Source organism: Gobius niger, assembly GCF_951799975.1.
Source record: "Gobius niger genome assembly, chromosome: 6".
Lineage (NCBI taxonomy): Eukaryota > Metazoa > Chordata > Actinopteri > Gobiiformes > Gobiidae > Gobius > Gobius niger.
In genome coordinates, this window is record NC_136857.1 from 6,686,486 (window position 1) to 6,712,948 (window position 26,463).

The window sequence follows — 26,463 nt, forward strand, 5'->3', positions numbered from 1 at the left end:
GATCTTTGGTGTTATTGGTCTTATTTATAAACTCTGGTGTCAGCGTGTTTAAGCCTGTGTTTGTGCACAGAGGACTCAGACAGCACCTGCCAGAGGCCACGCTCATGCTCCATACAGAGCTCTCCACAGCTCAGCCCCATGCGGTCCCTGGGGGCTGACTATGAAGCCGACAGACAGGGGTCAACTAGGGACCATCAGCACAGCAAGCATCACAATAGGTATTGTGTCATTAGTCTCTGTCTAAAATCACCAAGAGTGACTCTTCTCAATATATATATTTTAATTTATTTTCAAGTGTTGAGATCATGTTTGGCAGAGCCCTCGTTGTTTTGTCAGATCTTGTCTGCAGCCTTCACTCCTTTCTTCTTGGTTTTTCCTGTTTTTGTTTATCCTGCTCCTTTTAATTTACCCTTTTAGATTAGCTCCTGAGAGCACGGAGGTACCTACCTACTATCTGAAACCAAGACAGGTGTCCTCTGCCAACAATAGCCCTTATAAAAGCCTACCCAGAGCTCCTAGAGATGCATGCAGCATGCCTCCCACTCCTCTTATGACCCGCAACGCCTACAGCAGCAGCCAGCTCAGGTGTGACCTTATTCCCTTTTTGTTTATTTCATTTGTTAATTTATTACTAACTGTGGTTATTTTTTAACTCCTAACACACTTATATAAAAACAAATACATTTTATCGTAAAAATTTACCGATTTATTTGATTGTACATAAAATCAATCTCATACCAAAGTTGCAGCCGTCATGTTCTCTCCGTTCTTTAGGTCTGAGGGGTCTCCACATTGCTTTAGGCATCGCAGTGGCAGTCTGGAGTCTCAGCCCCATCTGAGAAAACACAAAGACTCAGAAAAACCTGTATTCATCCTGTCACCATCCCATCGCAGCAACAGCTCAGACGCACTAGAGGACTGTTCATCCTATACAAGCCAGTCTAGTCTCGAGTTATGTGGGGCAACAAACTCTCATTATAATACACTGGACTCACGGAACTCCACCATGCACCGGCTGCACAGGAAGGTGGAGGTTTTTGGAAACACTGGGAGCATGCCCAATTTGGTGCCACACAATAACAGCTGTGGTTACAATTCTGACACCACAACACATTATGCACCTAGTTCCTACTATGTGTCGGGCTATTCGGACATGGAGCCTTACGCTAATGGTGCCTATGTGTATGAGAGTGAAGTGGAAGGCCACTACAACGTGCACCCGTCATACCAAGTGAACGGGTACAACGGACACGACAGATACAACAAGCATTACAATGGCAGAGCAGACAACCTGGCTCAGAACCCTTATGCCACGATGAGGCCTCCTCGGACCAGGGAGGGGCCCAGGGCTGAAGCGCTGGCTAAAAACATGCAGAAGGCCATAGTGGCAGAGCACCTGAAAGGCTGGTACCACCGCAACAGAGGTCCTAAAGACGGAGGCAGGGGGATGCTGACCGCCTACGACTATGACAACGGATCACAGCTCAGCCTGGGCTACCAGACCATGCCTGCAGCCTTCAGTCACTCCAGCAGAACCACTTCTTTCTCATCAGGTGAGCCACTCAGAAACAATTACTGTCAATTATGCTTGAAAGCTTAAAAACAATAACAGGGGTTAAAGCATGATGACATTATTGCTTGTGTAGCCACAACAATCGTCCTCAATGCTGTGTTTACACTGACAACAATTACTAACGCCTCCATCAATGTATTTGTGCTTTATATCATTCCATGTTTATAGTGTCCTCAGTTGAGAGCATGGGTAACTGGCGTAACCAGCTGGCAGTGGGCCTGACAGACTGTGATGCGCCCGACTCCCCCCTGTACCATCACGGAGCACCTGTGTCCCCATACAATCGCAGTCCCTCTCACACCAGGTAAACACTCAACAATCTGTCTGTCTGTTTGCAATGTAATATATTGTATCGTAAACCAAATGTAAAACAACAACTCACCACTTATAGACAACTCACATTAATGACGGTTTGTGCAGATTCTCCCCAGATTGCAAAGTGTCCAAGTCGGACACAGTGCCAAAAAATTGTCAGTCAGTTGAAGCCACTAGTTCAGCTGAACCTTGTGACAACCAGTCTAACACTTAAGGGTGAGACCTATCAGAGCCAGATATCATTTATTATTTTTATTTTAAGTATATTTATAGTTAATCACTTCCATCCTTTATCATCATCATCATCCTCGTCACTTGTTGCCACTTCATATTTGAGTTACACATTCTCGTGTCGTCTTGGGTGATATCTGTAGCGTTTTTTATAAATATTTCAGGGTGTGTTCACACTTGTCCACAGGAATCGATGCTCCCCTCAGCTTGGCTCGTAAATGTTGATGCAGGGTCAGATGGTGCAGTCACGAGCTGCACAAAACGAAGCGGACTTTCCCAGCAAGAGCTTTGAGCCAACCAAACATGACAGGAGTGAACACACCCTTATAGTTGTTTCTATGCTTGGAGTTGCATTGAATGTATTGCCATTAATTTATCATTCCACGTGATAAATGCCATCAAAGACCGCATTTGTTTGGTTCTTAATTGTTATCAACTAATTACATGACAATTCTCAATTATGCAGACATGTTGAAGATGTGTATCTTTTTTTCTTTTTCTTATGTGGGAGTGTGAAAATATGGGCAGAAATCATAGTTGTCTGAAAAACTAAATCACTCTCTTTTTTTTTCATTTTGATCCTCAGTTTAAAATCACCAACATGTGACAACAAAATGTTCTGCCACAGACATGTAATTGGTTGATAAATCATCTGAACAGCACTATTCCTAAGTTGAATTTGTCTTTATTACAATGTGGCCAATGTCCATACAGGGGATTCTTTCAAAATCTAACACCGGTCTGTCTCTTTCTAACTAGATATTACCCGGATCAAGGCTACATGGGCATATTCTACTGAAGAGGACCAAACCACATGCACTTGTACACAAAGAAAGCCATTGTTGGTGGCAGCACGCCAAACGGACGACCATTTTAAACCAGTTTCGTATGGCTGCCGTGCCGTACACACAGCTTGTCCAGGTTTGAGGGCAGAAAAACTGTTGACACTCTTGAATGACTTTTCCTGTGCCTTGGACTGGGTGGATTGGAGGCAGACGAGAATGTTGCACAACCAAACAGGATCCAAAATGGACTCCACGGACAAACTCATGACATTCATTACTAAGTGTCTTTTAACAGGAAAAAAACAAACAAACTGCTGCCTTATGTAGATTATAGAATGAAAGACTATGGTCCAATAGAATAGACAGTGTGGTAACATTTCTTCTTTTCACTACACTCAGATCACTGTGTTTATAGATGCATTTGTCTGGTGCCGCCGTATTGTGTTCTCCGATGCATGTTTAGTAATTGGATACATTTGATAAAAAGTTGTCTTTTTAAAAAAATATTTTACCAGACCACCACTGCCGTAAATTTAAAAAAACATAAAAGAAACAAAATGAAAATTGTTGTTTTACTCACAGTCAGTGTATAGCTTAATAATGTTAGGTGTCATGCAACATTTTCCACCAGGATGTGAATAAATTGATGTGTGTAAGTAATTGTGTAATTGTAATTTCACAATACTAGGGGTATGCCGATTGTGTCATCTCCACCGTTCTACAGTGCGGTGATGGCAAATTCTGGATTCTTAAAAATGTTATGAATTCAGTGAACAAAACTTATTGTTCACTGAGCCCTTAATACATGGGCTTATAGGAACATGCCACCGTTATTCCATACTGAGATATGTTCTTACCCGAGTTTAGACAAGTTGATGCGTACCTGTCTAGTCTTTGTGCGTGCGCTGAGTCACGCAAAAGGACCAAAGATGTTGTCAGCATTGAGCCTCTCCTCCTCTTCCACATTTCCCTATTTAAATACAGTAACGTGTGTAGTTACATGATCCAAGGATAGTTACTCAAAATTAAACATGTCGTTTTTCTAAGTGGATAAAAAGGGGTACTATATTATTACGCCTTACAATATAGTAGATATAGAGCTTGGTCGCTTCTAACTTCACCCCTATTTTGGCCCCATAGAGGAGAGGAGGAGTTGCTAAATGCTAACAACATCTTTGGTGTTTTTGTGTTACTGAGTGCGCACGTAAAGACCAGACATGTACACATCAACTCGTCTAAGCTCAGGTAAGAACTTATGTCAGTATGTAAAAACGGTGGCCTGTTCCTTTAAAAAGCATTCTCACTCCAATATTTATTCAGTATTTCCTATGTTATTATGTTGAAATCTGACACTGAAAATACAGTATGTAATGGCTGTACCTTTCTATTTCATGGGCAATAAGACATGGACATGTGGCTTGGATAAGTGTTTGGCTCAAACATCAAGACGGTCATTGCAACCAGTGTAAAAAAAAAAGAGACAGTGGGACATGTGTTATTGGAATGTAGTTAACATGCAGACCTCAGGAGGAATCTTTTCATTGACATTTTGAAGACACAAATGCGTTTCTAAGGCTGTGCTTCACTTCATTGCCACCTCTGGACTTCATCAAAAAATATATAAAGGTTGAGAGTTGAGTCCTTGAGCTATTCGGAGGGGGGCAGCAGTACGCCTTTAGCATGGAAATGGATTTAGATCTATGAATTTACCACAGACCTTAAAGGCCCTATGCCTGACAATATTGTAGCAGTGGAACAAAAGCAAACAAAAAAGGGCCTTTTTTTTTACTGTCTTGAATATTCTAGAACGACACAGCAATGAAATAGATCTGCAGCTATGTAGGATCTTTATACTTATGTCACTGAATAATTGTCTTCTTTTATTCATACTTTTTCTCCAAACATGTAATTAGTCAAAGTACAATTTGTTTACCAATCGAAATTCTATTGCTATTACATACATTTTTTTTTTTAATATCAGGCTTACGTACATAGTCAACTCGTGGAAACCCCAGTGTGAAATTGTTGTTTTGTTTTTTCAAATGTCTGATCAGATGCCTCATGCCCCGTTTTAACTATCCATCAGTATAATGACAACACAAACTTTACCTACACCCATGGACACTGCAGACCTTTTAAAATGTTGTGATGTCATCTGAAATCCAGCAGTTCTCAGAAGAAACACTGGAAAAGTGGGCGGAGCGCTGTATGTACTGTCTAGCCAGTACAGCCCCCTCTTTCTCCCTCCCATTGCACCTGCTCCTGTCACTCACCACCTTTCTTTGCCTGAAGCAACTGTCATCCCTAACGATCCTGACGGCCGGGCCAGCTGAGAGCAAGGCGCTGAAAAAAGAATGTTAGCATGTATTACCCCCTCCGAGAGCTTGTGCCTTAAATATCTTCCATGCAATTCACCGTTGTTAATTATAGCCTCCGCATGAGAAAGAGGCAGCCACTGCTCAGTTGAAGTAGCCAGTTTGTTCCTTGTCCAGCTACACTTTAGGTCTGCGGATTGAGGATTGTGTAGTTGAAACAAAAAGGCCCAAGATGTCTAAGATACAGGATATTGAGGACTTGAATGAAGAGGACATTGACGAGGATGAGCTCCTTGCTATGTTGTCACCAGAGGAGCTTAAGGAGCTCCAGAGTGAGATGGACGTTATAATAGCGCCCGATGATCATGTTCCAGTCGGACAGAGGCAAAAAGACCAGACAGAGAAGCCACCAACGGGGACATTTGACCACCGATCACTTGTCGATTACCTTTACTGGGAGAAGGAATCAAATCGCATGCTTGAGGAGGAGAGAGTGCCTGCCACTTTGCTGCCAAGTGAGGTAAGACACTAGGAATGATTTCCCTAAAACAGGATATAATTGTTCAAGTATTTTTTTTAATTGCAGTTCTTTTTGTCTGTACTGAAGAGGACTAAGGTGTTTGGGAACAAAAACTGAGAAAAGGAACAAAAATTGATAGCACATTACTATGGGGTTTTCCCATGGGGGGTCCTCAGAGGTACAGCAGGAGGTCCCAGAATCATAAGGTTTCTACATATTGATTATTTTTATCAAACCTTAAACCTATTATGTCATATGTCTTACAATACAGTGTCACATTCAATTCTTAATAACTTTAAGAAACATAAATGATACACCAAAAGAAAGTTGGGGTCCCCACATTATCCCCGTTATTTAAGGGGCTTGAAATATTTGTATGAATGTTACATCAACCATCCAATTGTATGCTTCTTTTGGATTTCTGTTTGTTGACAGAAAATTTTACGGGAGGAAGCAGAGAAGAATGAAACAGAGGAAGCAAATAATGCGGATTATGTGTATGAAGTTATAGAGGAGGTGATAACAGAAGAGGTTGCAGATGGGGATGCCACAGAGGAAATTATTGAGATTATTGAAGAAATTGTGGAAGAAGAAGAAGAAGAAGAAGTGGAGGAAGAAGTAACCGATGAAAAGGTTAAAAATGCTGATGTGGCAGAGGAGACAACCATATCTACAGATAAAATCAAAGAAGAGGAAGAGAAGGCAGACAATAAAGAAATTAATAATGAGAGTCCAGAAAAGGACCAAAAGTTTGAAGAAACAACTATTAAAGCGGAGATTTCCAATTCAGAAAACAGCACAGAACAAACGCAAGAGGACATTAAAGGAGCTGACAAAGAAACTGACCCCCCGCCTCCGTTGGATGAGGTAACGGAAAACCCAATCAAACTGCCTCCAAAAGAAGAAAAGAAAATCAATAAATTGAAAATCCCACAGCTGGCACTCGGAAATATAAAGATGACTTCAAGACCTTCAGGAAACGAGACTAACTTAGAGTCCACTCTCGACAAAGTCCGCAACAACAACCCGTCCGTGACCGAGGTGAACCTCAACAACATTGAAAACATTCCCAAAGAGATGCTTCTTGACTACGTCAATGCCCTTAAGAAGAACAAGCATGTAAAAACATTTAGTATAGCAAACACCGGAGTGGATGAAAACATTGCGTTCAACATTGCAAACATGTTGAGAGAGAACCGTGGCATCACCACTTTGAACATTGAGTCCAACTTCGTCACAGGAAAAGGGATTGTGGCCATAATCCGTTGCCTTCAATTCAATGAGACGCTGACAGAGTTGCGTTTCCACAACCAAAGGCACATGCTGGGTCATCACGCCGAAATGGAGATCTCGCGGCTGCTGAAGGCCAACAACACACTGGTCAAGATGGGCTACCACTTTGAACAGCCCGGGCCAAGAATGGTGGTGACAAATCTCTTGACGAGGAATGTGGACCGGCAGAGGCAGCTGAGAAAGGAGGAGCAGAAGCAACAGCTGCTAAAAGAGCAGAAGGAGATGCTACAGATGTACGAAAACAGTCTTAACCTCCCGCCTGGGCTACTACAAATGCTGGGGTACCCTCTAGAGGTGTTACAAGAACATGGGGTAGTTCCACCATTGGAAAATATGACAGAGTCAAGAACACAGCCTGCCAAAGAGCCCATGGAACCTCAAAAGCAGCTTAAGCACAACAGCATTCCCAAAACAACAAAAGAACCAGCACAGAAAAACTCATTAAAGGAAGTCCAGCTCAAGAGGACACCCAAGAAACGAGACCCGTTTCTAGACCTTGACCCGAGAGAAAGGGCAGATCCTAAGGCAGGTTTTCAGCTCAAGAAGACCCCGAGAGGGAAGGATACAGGGGGCAGAGGAGGGGCGATAGATGAAAAGCCAAACCTCGGTGAAGTTATAAAGACCTTGAAACCAATCCCACGCAGAAGAGTGCCCCCAAAAGTGGACGCCACGCCCAGAGATGAACTTCTGACCCAGATCAAGCAGAGCAACGTGGCATTACTCAAAGCTGTAAGAACAAAATTGTTTAAACATTTATGCAAAAAAAAATGCACATCCAACAGTTTTGTGACGCATCTGTCTTTGCTTGTGCTTGCAGGTGCCACTCCCTAAAGCGCTGGAATCAAGTGAAACAAGTCTCATTTAAAACTGGATTTGTTTTGTTTATTCTTCATGTACTCACGTCTGATTGTGCTAAACCAGTAGAGCAGTTCTATGTGCCCACACCCAAGTTGTTCATCTTGGTCACTCATCCCACAGATAAAGTTTATCAATTTGCTTTGCTTGATGGAAATGCTGGTTCATTCAACTAAATAAGAGAAGCTATTATAAACTAAATGGATGTAACTTAATACACTTGGAGAATTCTGAGCAATTATAGCAGCACATTGGTCCCAAGTCACGGATGTTTGACTCTTAAATTATGAACGAGAACAAAATATAAATCAGACCAGTTTTATTATTATGGTAGCAGTCCTATGTCCAGTTTTGAATGAAAAAGTACACATTAATAAGTATGACTGTGAATGTAACAGATTGCAACAGTTGTCAAATGGTTGTAACATTGGTGTTCGATAATAAAGCTTTTACATTTGTTTATGGGAGTTATATAAAACTGGAGAATTTAATTAAGTGAGATTTTAAATGATGAAGTCTTATGCAACCAGTCGATATATACAGTACATACAAGTCCACATGCATTACTTTTCAACAAAGAGACACAGCACAAATATGTAACATACCATAAAGCTGCACTTGCCATTCGTTTTCATATTGCATAGCTGTGGTCAGAAAGAGCTACACTCGGACCAGCCTGGACAGTGTGAACACTTGGTAAAGGAAATGCTAACATAGTAAATGTGAATGTCGGTGTTTTTGTAAGAGTATACTGTTTTATGCAAAAATAAAGCATTTATGATTGTGAGGTAGCAAAATCAATAGTCCTGATTAAAAAGAGAGTGTGTTTGGTGTCAAAACTTACAGAGTGTGTGGCTTGTTAAAAATGTCAGTAACTGTGCGTTGCTTCTATTTGAGATGAATGATTCAAGAGATTCTGAACCCTTATTGAAGCTCTGCTCATTTCCTGTTTAGTCCCGGAGGACAATTGTGCAAATTTATTATATACAGTAAGCTTAGGTTTTAGCTTTGGGTGAGCAAACACAACATATCAAAGCACAAATAATGTAAATATATGGAAAAGGAACATAAACATCAAAACATAATATGCATCTATCTTTTTTTGGCAAAAAAAGAAAAAAAAAAAACCCTTCTATTTTACCCTAAGTTATACGCACTGAAATCCCTTCTTGATATATGTCAGTCATCTTTAGCAGAAATTTATCCATCCCTTTGTCACATTCACACACACACACACACACACACACACTTCTACAATACTCTGATAAGCTGGTAACCATGATTTAACAGGTCAAGGAAAACATGACATTATGTAAAGGTATTTCCGTGTTTGGTTTGACACCTCCGTTTGCCTTATTCCTTGAGTTTGCCTTCGATAAAATCCTGGATCTTGTTCATCCTCTCCTCCTGCTGGTCCAGGAGGTCCATGATAACGCCCATGGGGGTCTTCTTCATCCCCACACCCTCCATCTTGTTCTCCAGTCGGTTCTTCATGTTGCGCATTCTCAGCGACGCATGGATCAAGATCACTACAGTCACAAAAATAAAAACAGAAGCGTTTTCATTACAAGCCACAGGAAAGAAAAGGGTAGTCATATCTTTTAATCCTTCCCATTATATTCCCAGGCCAGGCGCATAGTGTGGGAATGACATCAAGCCGCTAAAGTAGTACTGCCTGGATCAACAAGCCATAGCAACGCATCAACACAGTGCCCTCGGGAATTAATGAACCCACGTCTGTGGCTCTGACCTGAGCAACTGTCGGAGCATCTCATTATAGACTGTGTTCCTTTATGATATGTGTTTTTTATAATCATATGAATGACTTTTAGCTATAGTTATTTCTGCATTATATTTTCGGTTAACTAAACAAATATTTTCCGAGAAGAGACAGAACTTAAACGACTTTTTGATCTGTAATTATCATACAACTGTGAAATGTGTATGCCATATGTTACTTACACAGCAGGGGGAACGTGATTCCAAAGATGAAGACCAGGACGCCGCCGAACAGAGAGAGCACAAAGTAACTGGTGACCATGACTGCCAGCACAAACAGAGTGGGGTTCTTCTTTTTGAAGTTCTTGATAATGGCCTTGTTCTCTCCAGCCCAAACCGACCCAGCAAAGACCAGGGCCACCACTGCGCCACCAAAAAACATGCCCAGTGGGTTTAGGAAGCTGGAAATAAACGTGAAACAGATAACATGCTGTAACACATCATTAGGTCGAACTGCATTCAAAGAGACGTAATAAGTTAAGTTCCAAAATTGTTATACAATAAAAAGGTGTAGGTTGATTTTGTGAAATAGCATCATCTGCTGGCTGGCAAAAATGGCCACATCCTGGAAAATGTGTGCATTGAGGCAGAAGCTCCAGGCCATAATTCTCGATCAGTAGACATATTACGACGGATTATGAATGGCTTTCTAAACTACCATTGGGTATTTTTGAATAGAGCTTGTGCGTGTGATAATCATAATAATCGTGTACAGTAGATTATAATAAAAGTAAAAAACGACGGTGAACAAGTATGCCATCAAAAGCCTGACTGTAGCACCATAATCACGATCAATAAAACGTATTTATAACAGATCTAATTGTACATATTGGGTGCTTAGAGCAAGTTAAAACAGCTGAAGTTATGATCAGCTGGGTTTTCACTTGAGCTAGTACAGGAAGAATAGCATTTTGATAGCATTTATGCTCTTGGGGTGTGGATCAGAAATGCAGCCTTTGGTTAAACAAAATGCCAGTGATGCCTTGCCCAACTTACCCCACAATGAGGAAAACCACCACGACCACGGCGAAATAATTGGTCTGGTAATACATTAAATTACTGATAACACGGTTGTTCCATTTCGTCAAATCTGAGAACTCGGGTTTGCCAAAGCGGTCGGTTCCAGGGAAAAAGTCATCCCACGGTCTGAGAGGCGCAAGCTCCATCTTTCCTGCCATGGGTTCAGCCTGTACATACAAACTCTACAGGCACGCTTAGTGACACTGCAGCTGCGAAATATTTTGACGGATCAGCTGACAAGCTAAGCTAGCACAACAAGGATGCGGTAACAACGCGAGATTTGGTGCAACGAGAACAGATAAAAAACAAATAAAAAAAACAAATTGTTTTTGTGCATTTCAGCATTTATAAATATTATTACTATGTATAAAATAATTATACTGAACAATGCATGGCGCAAGTAAAAATAACAATACAGATTAAAAATGTTTCAAATATATATATTGTAATAAAGGTTCTGCGTGTACATTGTCTTGTATTGATTGTAAAATGTATATTAATAAGTTGAAAAAAATATATAAATTAAAAGGACTAATCTATTATAAATAAATAATCAAGCGTTTGTGCTGAATGCTAACGAATGACGCCACCCGGAAACACAGCAGCCTATCGAGGACATGGGACCGTGAAAGTATGGCGGATGCCGAGGAGCCGTAAGTGATTTTATAAGAAAAATGTTATTTACCGTCTCTAATCCCCCATTATTGTGTGTGATACACGAAGCACGCTTATGTGTACCTTACTTGTCACTTGCAGGGAGAAGAAAAGACGGAGAATAGAGGACCTGACTGAGAAGTTAGTGCTGAATGCTAAATAAAGGTCTCTGACTGGCAGCAGCTTTGCGTTGCGACTGCTGGGCCAGGAGACGTAAAAGTTAAACCATTCATTTAGCGAAATTTGATCTCATCGGCCTAGTTTTCTGTGTGTCAAAATTACAGCCTAATACAGCGCTTAATTGTTTACTAAGCCTACCCCTATTTCTATTATATTGTCAATAAGGCTTGCATGGCTTGCTATAAATAGTGCTGTACAGATTAGGACTCTGCAGACATGAAGTTTAGAGCTGACCTGGTCCCGGTTTAATCTAGGTTTATGGTATAGTCTAGACCTAGTGTAATTTGTATCTGGTGTGCTACTCCTTGTCCCATTTAAATCCCTGTTTTAACATGCTTTAGCTCTGCTCCAGGCTCAGTTCTTTTGGTCCTCCAGTTGACAGAAATGTCCAGGATCGGTGACATAGAAAGAAGAATGAAATATTAATGCTTAACTAATGCAAGAATCCAGACATCTTCGTAGAGGAAAACCCCATAGAGAGACATTAGACATAAAACATAAACTGCCTCCTTAACGATTTAATAATTGCGACCTTTAATACTGTGAATTTGATTTGATTGTGGCTAATATTGCAGCCTTGGAATTCGTGTTTTCATACAGCGCATAGCCACATGAGGAAAGATAGGGATTGGTGGATCAGTGTATTATAATTACACATTCAGTGTGTCCTGATGTTCCTCCAGAATGGCTGTAGATGGTGGACACAGTGATATTTCTTGCGAATGGGATGGGCGGTGGAATCATGTTAAGAAGTTCTTGGAGAGACCCGGCCCATTCACCCATCCCGACTTCGAGCCGAGCGTTGAGGTAAATGGATTAACTACCATGATTTTGCATGATGATTACATTAAGCGTCACAAGCAAATACAGAAATGATAGAGTAATGTTTTCATTTTGTTCTGTTCTTCAGTCTCTGCAGTTCTTATTAGAGACATGCAAGATCTTGGTTATTGGTGCAGGAGGGCTTGGATGTGAACTTCTTAAAAACCTGGTAAATATGCTCAAATATGCTTCAAAAATGTGTATCTTGAATTAGAAACATTGAAATTGTCTATACTGTCTTCAGGCACTGTCCGGGTTTCGTCTTATTCATGTTGTTGACATGGATACGATCGACGTGTCCAACCTTAACAGGCAGTTTCTTTTTAGGTAAAAGCATTTCTGACCCATTATTAGCATTTGGAGAACCCATAAATGATACTTCATAAATGGCTCATTTTTACAGGCCTAAAGATGTTGGACGACCAAAGGCAGACGTGGCGGCTGAGTTTATTAACAATCGTGTTCCAGGATGTGAAGTTGTACCGTATCCTTTTAGAGAATGTGCCGCATGATATTTTTCTGAAATTTTGTTTATTTATGTCTTTGTCCGCCTTAACAATATATACAGTCATTTCAAAAAGATTCAGGATTATGATGAGTCTTTTTACAGACGTAAGTAAAAGACAAAACAAAAAACAAAGCATTGGATCAATTTTGCAAAGAGATTAAATAAAAAGAGCTTCTTTTTTTTTCTCATAGAGTTCCATATTATTGTCTGTGGGCTGGACTCTGTCATTGCGAGGCGCTGGATGAATGGCATGCTGGTATGAGTCAGCTGTTTAAACTATTTGTGTGCAAAGTAGTGTTTCCAAATACTAGAAAGCTGTAGTCTTTAAAAACAGTAAATTGATAGGACAATTTTTACCTTTTGCTCTGTGCCATAAATATACTATGATTTCTATACAGGTTCTCAGTGATGGTTATTTCCCTGTGCTGCCATGCTCTCATCAGAAATCTGTAAAAACACCGTAAATGTCTCTACAATGCGGCAGTAACATGATATTCTCCTCTGTAAAGATATCCCTCTTGAGCTATGAAGACGGAGTTCTCGATCCCAGTTCTATTATCCCTCTCATCGATGGAGGTACAGAGGGCTTTAAAGGAAATGCCCGAGTCATTCTTCCCGGCATGACGGCATGCATCGACTGCACACTAGAGCTGTATCCACCTCAGGTACTGCTCATATTGATTTTGAATTTTCCTTAGTAATCATCTTGCGTTCGAATACAATGATGGATACATAAAAATGCAGAATATAAACCTATAGCATTTCCAATAACATTTATGTTGATGGCATTCCTCTCCACAGATCAACTTCCCCATGTGTACAATTGCCTCAATGCCAAGATTACCTGAGCACTGTATTGAATATGCCAGGGTCTTACAGTGGCCTAAAGAAAAGCCTTTTGGTGGTAAGTAGACAAGTGATTTTACATGTCTAACTTAATTCAAGTAGTTTGGAAATGAGTTTAATTCTGAGCTTGAACCTTCAAAGAAACAAGCTTAGATGGAGACAATCCACAGCATATTCAGTGGGTGTTTGCAAAAGCCCAGGAAAGAGCTGCCGAGTTTAAGATCACAGGAGTGACTTACAGACTTACCCAAGGTGAGCACACTCGTATTATAAAATCACTGATTATTTTAATGCATTTTTCCAGCCTTGTACTTCTGTTGTTTCATGAAGAAGTATCTTTGAATAATTGATTTTGTCTTACAGGTGTTGTAAAGCGGATCATTCCTGCTGTGGCCTCAACTAATGCTGTTATTGCTGGTAAGATTTTTAAAAATCTACAATCTTTAACCTCCTACTTCCCTTTGTAATTATTAACTTTTTTTTTTTTACAAAGCTGCCTGTGCCACAGAAGTTTTTAAAATTGCTACAAGGTTTGTTTGACAAGTAGCATCTAAATATTGTACTTTAAGTCACATAGCAGGCATGTAATTGATGCTTTCTTCTTCCTTCACAGTGCGTATATTCCTTTAAATAACTACATGGTCTTTAATGACGTGGATGGGCTTTACACATACACCTTTGAAGCAGAGCGAAAAGTGTGTAGCCTCAATAGAATTTTCTACAGGCTTATTTTAAACAGCATTAATATCCTGATCGTTTTGTCTTTTCTCATTCAAGGACAATTGTTCAGCTTGTAGCCAGGTGCCTCAGGATCTCCAGTTCCCTCCGTCTGCTAAATTACAGGAAGTGTTGGAGTATTTAACAGAGAATTCCTCTTTGTAAGGGCTCTAACCAAATTGTATACCCAAATATGTGTCTAATGGAATTATGATTATTATTTAAAAAAAATGTATGTGCTTTTACAGGCAAATGAAATCCCCTGCTATTACAACAACTCTGGAAGGAAAGAATAAAACACTATATCTGCAGGTAATTCTAAATTATATGAATGAATGTTTATTCAAGTTTCAAACATCACATTCTATGCAGCACATTCATTGCAAACAAGGAGGTAATTCATACTTTACTTCATAGAAATGGGTAAAGTCACCCTTCTTACTATCACAATCTCACAAAAGGCCATAGCCCAAAGAACCTGGCTTCCTTTCTTCTTAAAACAGTGAGGTTAATGTGTTGGCTTAACACATTTTAATCCAACGTTTCCAGATCCGCTGCACAGTGGTACAATCGGGAACACTTTGTTTTACACTGCCCTTGATACATTGTACCTGCCAAATTTAGTACAATGTGTAATAACTTGCACCAGTGGGTTACATACACGATGGAATAATATACATTTGTAGTTTTAAAGCACATAAAGACATAAGATCCTAACCTTAACCCCTAACCCTAAGGGTCTTATGTCTTATGCCTCCAAAGTACTAGTGCACATTCCATGGTGTATGTACTACACAGATACAAGTTATTACAGATTGTTACAAAGCAGATTACATTGTACTGGATTTAGTTATGTACAATGTATCAGGGTAGAGTAAAATATAGCGTAACCATACAATCCATCCACTTCACCTCTACACTGTATGTGACGCAGTGCCCTCTGCTTGAACACACATTTTGTGAAGACGGCAGATCACATTCAAGTCGCATTTAATAAGAATGAAAGACCTTCCAAAAAAAAATCGTATTTCCCTCAATAATTTTAATTGAGCATAGAGCCTTGCTTTCTGAACATTGCCTCAGAGCATGACTGAGGAATAATGATACCGCAAACTTGTTTAGCGCTTTTTTTGGACACTCAAAAACACTTTACACAAAGGAACCAGAATAAAGACAATTAGGTATAAGCCAGTTTGAACAGTTAGGTTTTGAGAAGTTATTTAAGGGGGAAAAGTGTGAAACATGGATGCACTGAATCACATTATTATCCAAAAATCTAATCGGCACATGGATAAGTTCATGATAAGATTCATATCATATCGTAGCCCTATTTCTTATTGTAACTGGAATGCTACCAAATGCTAAATAACATTGTCCTGTTTTTTTTAGTCTGTTAAATCTATCGAGGAGCGCACCCGGCCAAACTTGTGCAAAACATTAAAAGGCAAGTGTCTCTCATGGTACTACCCTCTGCTGGATACTTATGTTTATTAGACCTAACATTATTCTTTATTTTTGACAGAGCTGGGATTGTCTGATGGGCAGGAGCTCGCCGTGGCTGATGTTACTACACCCCAGACGGTTTTATTCAAGCTGAATTTTACCGCGTGATATCTTAATTGTTAATCTATAAAGCACTGATGTCTCAAAGCAACTTTACCATGTCTTTTGAGTAGTCTATTTAAAGCAATGATGTAAATAAGGCATTTAAGCTCTTGTGTTGTCTCATTAAGGACGGTAATCACCTGACTGTTTTTCTATTAGTATAATCTATTTGTATTTGTGTATTTTTAGTCTGATTTTTTTTTCCCCCCGTCATTCGTATTAGTATGGCGTGCTCTGCTGTAATAAAGCTCTTATTATGGACATGCTATATAGACACATTTCTGAAATATCCTGCAAAAGTAGTGGTTGCCTTTGTATGGCCACAAAGCAAAGTAAGACTGGATAAAATGTACTGAAATAAAACTGCTTGTATTGTTACACCCAACAACGCTTGCATTTGTTTTGCCTTTAGGTCTAGATATATTACATTTCCCTCATTATCCCTGTTGTTGCATTGCTATTTTCCTGCTACTCCCATACTATTGCTCTTTTGTGAAGTAAAGCGCGAAATAAGATGTTTTCGTATATGAGGATACAAACATAAAGAGACCTTGATTCGTTTTGATTTGTCTTTAGCTCCATTTGGCTCGGAGTGACAGGATGTGCGTGCGCCCCTAAGCTTCTTACGCAGTAATGAAAGTGGCCGCACATTGTCCGAGAGAGACAGATGGTTTGTATCTTGATTAAGTTTTAATTTTCCTGCCTAGTCGGAGCTGACAGCCTTCAGCCCGTCAGTCTCAGCAGCGCGCGTCTCCCCAGCATTTGTCCTGCGAGGAACCTCCGGGGGAACAAACCTGTGCGTAAAGTCTCTTCGGTTAATTGACTGTTACCTCAAGTGGCAGGTTAGAAGTTAAGAAGCTGTGAAACGTCTGTATTCCAATTTTATGTGGCCTATTTCACACTTTCACGGTTCAAAGATGAACATTTTGAGTGTGACTTGGAATTGATCGAGGACAACTTTTACGCAAAAAAACAGCCAGGAGATCAAAATCGGAGACACCGGGTGACTGGATGAATTCTGGTAACAAGGTGAGTGCACACACTGCCCTCAACTTTTCACTCGTGTTACAGCAACATTTCAATTTTGTTTAGTTCTTTTAGCATATTGCATTACAGTCATTTTGTAGGCAAAGTCTCACTGCTCTGGTTATTTGTGCGTAATATTGAGAACCATTTTGTTAGGGTTCCCTTGATCTTTTACAAATCAAGGGATAACATATTTAAAGTGTGCATTGAACTAGTCTTCTTATCACTGTACATATTCGTTGAGCATACACTATAATTATCACCAGGTTTTCAAAAATACAGTTGGCTAAATGAACAATGTTCCACGGGAATGGGATGAGCAGTTTTAAACCACATGAAAATCACAAAGACCCGCAAAAGAAAAACATTTTAATTAGCAAGCAACAAAGCATGAATTATTTAAATTAGAATGAAAATGTTGTAGGGTCTGGAGGGTTCCTTCCCAAGAACACTTGAGGCCTGAATTCTGGCTTATTGTAGATGTAATTTATCATTTCCATTAACGCTCAAAAGAGCCACACCAGAGGCTTTTAATGATACCTGACTGAGGGTCTATAAGTATTAATATTTTGTGTGTGTGTCTCTGCAGGTGACATATAATCAAACACTATGGTGTGGCCATTGCACTGTGTCCTCCTGCTGCTCTGTGTAGTGACTCTGTGCATCCAGATGGTGGACTCTGGCAACCAAAGCTCCAGAGGAGAGACAGGTAACAGCCCCAGACCACTGGCCCCATGGGGACTCATTAGAGCTGCTGGTCACCCTTCAAAATACGCTGAAGAACATCTTTCTTCTGTTGCACAGTCTAATAAAATGTTTTTATCACCTGGTATTTTTGTGTGTGCAATTGTTGGCATTATGTAATTACAATCTTTGAGAGTTTAAACTACTCATAAATCACTACCTCAAATTTCTATTTATGAGCATGCACACAATATGTTTGGACAGTTGTTTGATTTCCAGCCCCAGCCTCTAACCCTGCAGCTGTTTGACCACATGTAGAGGAGCATGCATCCATGTGTGGTAGTACTGCTCTCTATTCAGTTTAACTGTGATGGCGCTAGATAATGGCGTGTAGGAAACATGAATATAATTATAGAGGGTATGATGGACATTATGTTTGCAGTCCTCATCATTACTTTTCTCCTTTGTTCTCTGACATCTGGAGAAATGTTGTGGGAATCCAGACTCGTTTCATCCACTTGGTGGTGCTAGAGCGCTACAAATGATCAGACCAGGGTGCGAAGATATTTTAGTAATTGTCATGTGCAGTATGCTGTGTCCATAATGATCAGCACCATGTGGATAATAAAGCTTTTAATACGAAGCACTGGATCTATGGAATCATAATCTTGAAAGAACTTCACAGAACTGCTTTAAAAAAAAAAAAAAAACCTTTTTTATTTTTTTTTACTTCTCATTCCTCGGTGCAGGCTCATCACAAGAGAGGACAGGGACTTGTGAAGTGGTTGCAGCTCATCGCTGCTGCAACAAGAACAAGATTGAAGAACGCTCTCAAACAGTCAAGTGTTCGTGCTTTGCAGGACAGGTGGCTGGAACTACAAGGGCCCTGCCCTCTTGTGTGGAAGGTAATGTTCGGGGCATGCCCTCTGAAAGCCCTCACACTGTATGAGTGGGTCATCTTAAACTTCTCACAGTGGAGCGGTGGTGGGTGGAGTTGTACATGTGATGGAGATTAGGGTTTTCAGCTCTGTCAAAGAGCTCTTTTGTCAGAAGTGACCTTGTCCTGGTGTGTGTTGTTCACAGCGTCCATTGTCCGTCAGAAGTGGTGGTGTAAAATGGAGCCATGTCTGGAGGGAGAGGAGTGCCGAGTTCTGCCAGACCTTACTGGCTGGTCTTGCATCTCTGGCAACAAAGTCAAAACCACGAAGGTAGTCATGGGCTGGTTTCAGATTTTGACTGTATTCTAATAAACTGTTGTTCTTTATGTACATGTGCTTCTACATATACATATACATTTACTTTTTATTGTACTGCTATTAATGAACACAAAACCTGGATTCTTCTTATAGAGCACATTTTAGTTAGCTGGTCTTTAATTCAGGGATTTCACACTAAGCCCCACTCTGCCCTGTCCTCTCAGTGGCCATATCTCAGTGGCTGCTCTGGGCTCAGAGATACTTATTCTGTAATCTACCAGATAATGTGTGCACTTAAAGAAGCACTAATATTGAAATGTAATATTTAACACTAACTTTATTTCTGACATCTGAGGGAGATAGCATTTCAAATGTGTGGTTCCTCTGGGACATGTTTTTACAAAGTTCAATTTGTCACTCTGCATATTGAGATCAAACGCAAACCAAAATAGTCCCATAATGCATCAGGATTAGCCACGGAATATGAAGATGTTAATTGTATGTTTTGACAAGAGCTTTGTGCATTGACTGGAGCCTATTTTCTGTTGTCTTTAGGTGGCCCGATAGCAAGGCAGAGGAAGCACTTTAACAGTACATGTTTGTTGAAGCAGTCACCACCGTTTACATGGGACCCAGAGGACAGCGAACACCTCGCCAGATAGGACCAAACAATATAGATTTAATTAGATATCTCCTGGCTGAGCTTTAAACCACGGGAACTTGTTATTTTAATTTCCTTCAGCTCAAGCACACTTTCAGTCCGGACTAATCCCATGGAGTGGACAATCTATTACCGGCTCAGCTGAGATAAAATGACGTGGCTCCTTTTTTTAGATCAGAAAAAAAAAAAAAATCTTTTGCAGAAGTCACTTGCGGACGCTTGATATTCTGGGCACAATGTGATGCACTCAATCAAAGTTTGGATGGGTCGGCTGGCAGACTCCCAGAGGTAGAGGTTTTAGTGGATTTTCAGGGTGCTGCAACGTGGACTAGTGTGCGACTTTCCTTTCTGCCAATCACGGCCCACAGTGAGTCCACAAACACTAAGAAATTTATGAGTGTGTCGCGTTTGAGGAGGAATACCTGGAGTTTAGTAAAGAGGTCAGATCCCTTTGGACTGCGCTCACCACAAAGAGGCATTCTCGCAAAACACAACTTCAACCGGCTGCTCTCCAACCTGGCAGCGCGGACAGGCCCCGCCACCTGCAAGGCTGTGATGGCGTGCACTCAAACATGATGCAAAACAAGGAGCGTTTGAAATGCTAATCGTGGGGAGAGGAATGGGTAGCGGAGACGAGACCAGCAGCTTCTTCACCGCTGAGAGTATTTACATCAGGCTTTTGTTTGTCTCTCTAAACTGAGCGCTCCTGCAGTGGGGGGGCTCCGCTTATATAGTAATGATGGGAAACAGTGGAGACGCCGTGCCTCGAAGCCAATCCTCTAACGGAACAAACTGTTTACTATTATTCCCTCTTCATCAGCTGTCGGCGTCATATGAATCATTTTTTCTACGCCCAGGCCCGCCCTGATCGCTACTCTTTTTTCTCTTCTCTCCAGTCTGCTGACACCTTTGCAATGGAGATGCTTTTATGCACACACGTACGGAACAGTGCAAATCGCCCCCGACTGGAGGCATCAGACGTGTGCCGCTGTCACATACTGTGCACAGGGAGACACTGAAATAACAGCAGTTGACTTAATGTAATTATGCAATAGGGCTGTTTGTGTCTATGCTGAGCTGCCTCCCGGTTTGAGGCAATTGACGAAAAATGGTGTAAACACTCGAATTCTAACAATGATTCATCAAAAAGCATCAAAATGTATTATTCAAATTGTATTCTTGTCAGAGCCAAGCACAAATCAGCCGCCCCACTCAGATGACATTGTTGAAGGGACTAAGGTGACATTGAAAATTTATGTGCGACACGTTTCCAGGCATCATTGGTCTATCGAGATCTGGGAACATTGTAAGTAGAAGAGACGGCTTGCATTGTATCATCAGCTTTTATAAACCTTGAAAAAAGGAACGTGAGATGCTGCAAAAACAGTATTAAAAAAGAAAAAGATAATTGTGAAAAAGTTGTGTACTATAAAGCCGGGGCGTCTTTGGTTTTCTCAAATGCAGCACAAATAAGCCAAGAGTTCTCAGTAATGGAAAAGATTCCGAGCACAATTACACTTCTCTTCAGCATTTCTCAAACTCGACACAGATATTGTCAATAAACGGTAAATTGATAGGAAAAATGAAGTTGGAGCCTATTATTACATCAACAAGAGCCGACTGATTAGTGAATAAATTGGCTTGATTGAATAATACAGTAAATCTTATCTGTTGGCATTATTTTTCTTCAGGGGGCATAGAAGCTCAGAGGTTATTCATCCAAAGGTTCAAAGGTCAGCCATTTGAATCCCGCTTATTCACTAGAAACAAAAAACCTTAAGGAATACAAATTATATAAATTGGCTTGAATTAGTAGATTAAATCTGAAATTTGGTTTGGTCTAGTCTTAGGTGAGATAAAACATCTTACTACCAATGGAACAAGCACTTTTGTTCTTGATATAAATAAATATCTTTAACTATAAAAGTTAATTAGTATGATTTCAAGTGGGATTTATGCTTGCACTACTGGCAATAGCATTTTTATTAGCAGACTCAAATTAAACGTAAAGTGCCTTCATTCAAACTATTTAAGTCATTTATCTAATTTAAAGGGACATGTCAGGATTTTTGACATAGGGCCTCATTTCCTAGTTATCCAGAGAGTTGTTGATTTCTGGAGATGTTTTTTTTGTTTTTGTATTTCATGCAGTCCTTAGCGCATTAGCCTGCATTCAAAACAGTCAGACCCACTCCACAGTGCACCTGAGGCAAATAGCTTCTTGGAGATATATACAAATATGTCTCCAAAAATCAACAACACTCTGGATAACTAGGAAATGAGGCCCTATGTCAAAAATCCTGAAATATCCCTTTAAGGTGGTCATGTTTCCACTGTTGTCCCTATGTCCCTGGGCACGACTCTCCTTCAAATGTATGTATACAGTGAGTGAGTGATTGGATTGGCAGCTTATAGCCTCCTTGCTTCCTTCAGTCCACTAAGGCAGCAGTGGCTATATTTGCTTACCACCTCCGAGTTTGCAGAGAGAATGAATAGCGCTTCGAGACACTTGATAAGCTATTATCACCAGACTTGCCCCGCTCCCTCTCTGTGGCTGTGAGTCTGTTGACTCTTTCAAAAAAGCATCTCAGGGCACTTTCATTTATGAAAGTTTTATAGTTAACTGTGCGCTTCGTCCTGATCCTATTGTATTAACTAACCTCTTAACTCCCACCTGAACCGATCCCATTTTCTCCAGTTTGGCTTTACCCAAATCTAAAAGCTCCTTGAAAAAAGTGTCAAAACAGAGACAACAACGAGACGAAAATTTGATTGAGACAACAGCAAAAAAAGCAATGGAAAAAGTGACAAAAAAGTGACATTAAAGTGACAAAAGAGCAACAAAAATGTGATGAAAATGCAACAAAAAAGTGACAGAAGAGTGAAAAAAGGGATGGCAACACGGCAACAATGACTGTAAACAGATCCAGTTAGATCAATTTTGTAGCTTTCAAATGAGGCGTTACACTGGCCTTTAGTCTGTAAGCTCCAGTCAAGAAGGTTTTAGATTTGGGTAAAGCGGAACTGGAGAAAATGCGCTCTGTGAAGGTGGGGGGTAAGAGGTTGACTTTGGTAAAGCACTTTGTAATGTTCACCTGTGAAAAGTGCTGTACAAATGAAGCATAAGAAAAGCCAGGCAGTCTTCTGGTAGATGTTTTACTCCAGATGCCCTTCCAGGTGCCGTGTGGGTAAAGAGTTTTGCCCAGGGACACAACAATGAATGATTCAAGTGATTTGGACGCTTTCCAAATACACCACTTATAACACCACCCTCAAATGAATCAATAAATACCATCATTACTATTGTGGTATATGCACTGTCTAAACATGATATTAAAAAAAAAAAAACTTACAGAAAAAGTTTCCACATTTTTTGACTTGACAAAACTCTGGGGAGATAAGGAACATATGGAGGTACATTTCCCACTGACGGAGCCAAAAGTGGAATCCACTGGGAGCCGAGCTGTTGATTCAGGCTGATGTATGACTCGCATAATATCATTGCCCTAACACTGTGTTTATGTGTTTACTTTTTCACGACGCCGTTTAAAAAATTCTATTTGTGTCTTGTTTAAACCTTATGTCACTTTCCAGTTCCCAGAAAATACCTGGATCATGAAGAAGCAGTCTTTGTTGAAATATTTAATACAATTTTCAGGAATAAACTTTAAAATCTGTCGCAATCTCCTGCGGTGTTCGACAATCCAACATCTTCATTGTTTGCACCACGGCGCACAGCTTCTCTCTCTCTGTTTGATTGTGAAATGTGCGAGCGAAACATTGTTTTGGCAAACACAAGGTAATGTAAAAACTGTTGGCAAAGCAGACGTGTACTTCTCAATTTGCAATTTGCCAGGACAAAATAAAAGAAGGTGTTAGCATCCAAATAGTTTTTTTTTTGTTTTTTTGTTTTATGGTCAGGGGTGAATGGGATCGCCCGAGATGCTGTGAGAGGGAGAAGGGCACCAATAGTGTTTTTCATCTACTCTACGTGTGCTGGATGCTCCTTTGACAGTCTGCAAATAAGACACATTCCAATTATGAAGGATTTTTAAGGAATAACTACTTTTACTTGGGTAACTTTAACTCCAATTCCTTTGAATACAGTTCATTAAATACTATTTTTTCATTTGACGGTTCTTCATTCCCGAAACAGATCAGTTGTTTGGCAGATTTTGATGGTTCTGCGGAAGTGCTGAGACCAAAGACGGTAGTTTTACATGCACTTTTGAAAGAGATCCTTTGTTTCATTCACTGAACCTTACGGAAATGTACATTACTTTTGAGTTGAGCTTATTTGTCTTGAAAATGATATGGTTTAGTACTAGTGCCTTGTGTAGTACTACAGAAAAATCAAGCCAAATGTGTATTGAAATATATATGCCTTTTAAAGGAATAGGCCACCGTTTTTACATACTGAGATATGTTCTTGCCTGAGCTTAGACGAGTCGATACGTACCTGTCTGGTCTTTCTGCGTGCCCTCAGTCCCGCAAAACGTCCAAAGATGTTGTTAACATTTGGCCTCTCCCAATGTATTCCTATGGCTCCAAACGGGGGTGAAGTTGGAAGGTACCACGCTCTTCCACAGGCACGCACAAAGACCAGACAGGTAAGTGTGACCGGTGGACTTCTGCGTTGTGTAGTTTATGCAGTTTGTGATGTGTTAAGAAGCCACGAGACACAGCGGTAACTTTTGGAGGCGGTCTCCGTTTACTCTGGCGAAAATATATACAAAAATACAGTCAACATGTGCCGCTAACAAGATCCAGCCCAAACTCTTCCCAATATCAGATTTGCAAAGGGCCACAAAACAACATACCTGGCGAAAATATATACAAAAATACAGTCAACATGTGCCGCTAACAAGATCCAGCCCAAACTAAAGGAGAGAAGACAATGGACAATATTAGCATCTCCCCGCATTACTTCACATGAATAAATTAAAAACATCGGGGTATGGACGAAGCTCAAAATCAAAGTAAATACAAATGGACAATTTTGTGTAATTATACCGTTATTACTTATGAACGGGTTACATAAGTATCAACTCGTCTAAGCTCATGTAAGAACACATCACAGTGTGTAAAAATGGTGGCTTATTCCTTTTAATGTAGATTACTATCCTGAACGTTAATGTCACAAATAGGTGGTACAAGCTAATGTCTGTACAAATAAAGAAGCTGCTTATCATCAAATTCTGCAAACCACTGACCATAAGCGAGCACAAAAGAAATGCTGTGCAGCTAAACTTATGAAGTTATGTTTTACACAGTAGTAAAACACTTGTACTGTGACATGGCAAGCAAGTTCTAAGTCACGGTAGAAGATGTGATAACTACCAACACAATGAAGCGGAGACAACCGCACTATTGCATGTCTCTATTATGAACAAAAATCCCCTCTTATTTAGCAAACCTACACTTTCAGTTCTCATTCTATATGATCTGTGGCACAAACCATTGCCTCTCCAGTGCTTTTGTGTCTTCTGGGGCCCGTAGTTCATGTACTCTTAATAGAAAACAAAGTGTCCTAGGGCACATAAAGCATAATGAAAGTGCTGCTCGGTTCTGCCTTTTAACAGGTTTTCCCTCATCTAGCGCTGACACTTGTAATAAAAATGTAAACACAATTCTTTTTTCTCTCTCTCTCTCTTCCTGCTTTCGAACTAAATTAGCCCTGTTTTACTGCGGGCCACTATAGGCGACTCTGACAAAATGTGGTTTGGTCATGGCCCACAGGTTTCATCTATTCGCTTTGTCATTTTGCATATGTACCATCTGCAATTGCTCCCACCGGTGCTTAATTAAAACAGAGCGATGCAATTACATGTAAACTAATTGGACAGTGTTAAGAATATCGCGTTTGAATCCCTCACTGCTGCTTGTTTGCACGTGCACGATTTGTTTTGCACACCCCCGACTTCTCCTGCTTTCTGCTGATTTTGAACATTAACTTTTTAACATCACCGAAAATAAACATACTTTGAGCCAGCAGTAAATGCTTCCAGATCTGAAAGAAGTGAAAGAACCAAACTGTCACCTTTATTGCTTAGATTTGCAAAAACAGCTCAAATGTTTTATAACTTGATCTTTCGCTATATTTCTTAAAACCTTTCTCAAAGATATTCTACCTTTGAAGAACCTAAGTTATTTAAAGATTCTTTCCTTGGGCGGTGAACTCAAAGTCTGTCTGCAATGGGGACTTAAATATGCAGTGGTAGGAATGAGTTTAATGCGAGTTTCTCTTGTGATAATTGTTTGTTTATGGCCTGTCACAGTAGGAAAATGTGTTGCTTGCATTTGACCATCCTTAAACTAGTGCCTCAGGGCTGTCACTGGGTGATTGCAGTGCATCCGCGGACCTCATTCATTCATCTCACGCAAGATTCTTGGTCGGTCGCGTCAACCTGGAGGATTGGCCTACTGAGCGAATTGATGGAGTGTTTTAATAGGCTCTCGGTTGAACACAAATGTTCCATTATTGTATCGTCAACTGGACTGAATTCAGGACGTTTCCCCTTTTTCTTCAGAGGATTCATCTCACGCTTTAATCAAATGTGCATAAACTGTAGAATAGCAATGGACTAAGCGCGGGCTAACTGAAGCTCGTTCATGCTAGCAATTTGACTGGGTTTTTGGAGCCAGCTCCTATATTTACAATTGGCCGGAAATAGAAATTGCGAAAGGAAAAAAAAATAGCACGATGTTGCACATGGACACGTGGAAGTAGGAATGGCCTGTGTTCAATAATGACTTAAAGAGACTAGATGCAAGTTGGTCATTTTATACTCACTATCGCCACCTCAGGTCTTATGTGTAACTGCAGTCTCTATATTAGTTGTGGTGAACAGGTCTGGGCTCATTCTACACATTAGGAC

At 40.4% G+C, this 26,463-nt stretch overlaps 5 protein-coding genes across 7 annotated transcripts in view; 4 read left to right on the forward strand and 1 right to left on the reverse strand.

The window, feature by feature from the left end:
* The window catches only part of frmd4bb (FERM domain containing 4Bb), a 37,894-nt gene extending 34,380 nt beyond the window's left edge, over positions 1-3,514 (forward strand). Inside the window, exons 20-25 of one of the 2 annotated variants that reach the window (XM_079557687.1) lie at positions 71-218; positions 418-585; positions 775-1,553; positions 1,742-1,877; positions 1,994-2,104; positions 2,879-3,512. In XM_079557687.1, coding sequence (XP_079413813.1) covers positions 71-218; positions 418-585; positions 775-1,553; positions 1,742-1,877; positions 1,994-2,102 — 1,340 coding nt within the window. In that variant the 3' untranslated portion in view covers positions 2,103-2,104; positions 2,879-3,512. Of the gene's footprint in view, positions 1-70; positions 219-417; positions 586-774; positions 1,554-1,741; positions 1,878-1,993; positions 2,105-2,878 lie in introns of both variants that reach the window. The other variant, XM_079557688.1, reaches the window with a different exon arrangement.
* Positions 3,515-4,975: 1,461 nt separating this feature from the next.
* Positions 4,976-8,035, forward strand: lmod3 (leiomodin 3 (fetal)). The gene is made up of 3 exons (XM_079558926.1): positions 4,976-5,739; positions 6,175-7,761; positions 7,850-8,035. Exons 1-3 carry the CDS (start codon positions 5,452-5,454, stop codon positions 7,895-7,897), a joined length of 1,923 nt encoding a protein of 640 aa, XP_079415052.1. The 5' UTR covers positions 4,976-5,451; the 3' UTR covers positions 7,898-8,035.
* A 985-nt stretch (positions 8,036-9,020) lies between these two features.
* LOC306964775 (PRA1 family protein 3-like) lies at positions 9,021-10,964 on the reverse strand. The gene is made up of 3 exons (XM_079558927.1): positions 10,663-10,964; positions 9,850-10,067; positions 9,021-9,416 (listed from the first exon to the last, which is right to left on the reverse strand). The coding sequence occupies exons 1-3, from the start codon at positions 10,842-10,844 to the stop codon at positions 9,241-9,243; spliced, it is 576 nt and encodes a 191-aa protein (XP_079415053.1). The 5' UTR covers positions 10,845-10,964; the 3' UTR covers positions 9,021-9,240.
* A 307-nt stretch (positions 10,965-11,271) lies between these two features.
* uba3 (ubiquitin-like modifier activating enzyme 3) lies at positions 11,272-16,340 on the forward strand. 2 transcript variants are annotated; one of them, XM_079558700.1, is made up of 18 exons: positions 11,272-11,339; positions 11,443-11,481; positions 12,204-12,327; positions 12,431-12,511; positions 12,587-12,669; positions 12,746-12,826; positions 12,911-12,954; positions 13,042-13,106; positions 13,360-13,515; positions 13,652-13,754; positions 13,838-13,948; positions 14,060-14,113; positions 14,190-14,226; positions 14,310-14,391; positions 14,474-14,574; positions 14,662-14,725; positions 15,803-15,857; positions 15,936-16,340. In XM_079558700.1, exons 1-18 carry the CDS (start codon positions 11,320-11,322, stop codon positions 16,022-16,024), a joined length of 1,389 nt encoding a protein of 462 aa, XP_079414826.1. In that variant the 5' UTR covers positions 11,272-11,319; the 3' UTR covers positions 16,025-16,340. The 2 variants fall into 2 exon arrangements, with proteins under 2 accessions (XP_079414826.1, XP_079414827.1); XM_079558701.1 differs by having other exon boundaries at positions 11,295-11,339; positions 11,443-11,505.
* A 1,313-nt stretch (positions 16,341-17,653) lies between these two features.
* LOC306964373 (chemokine-like protein TAFA-4) lies at positions 17,654-19,593 on the forward strand (the record flags this gene model as incomplete). Its single annotated transcript, XM_079558364.1, has 4 exons — positions 17,654-17,753; positions 18,478-18,633; positions 18,812-18,936; positions 19,480-19,593. 4 exons carry the CDS (start codon positions 17,654-17,656, stop codon positions 19,489-19,491), a joined length of 393 nt encoding a protein of 130 aa, XP_079414490.1. The 3' UTR covers positions 19,492-19,593.
* Positions 19,594-26,463: the final 6,870 nt, after the last annotated feature.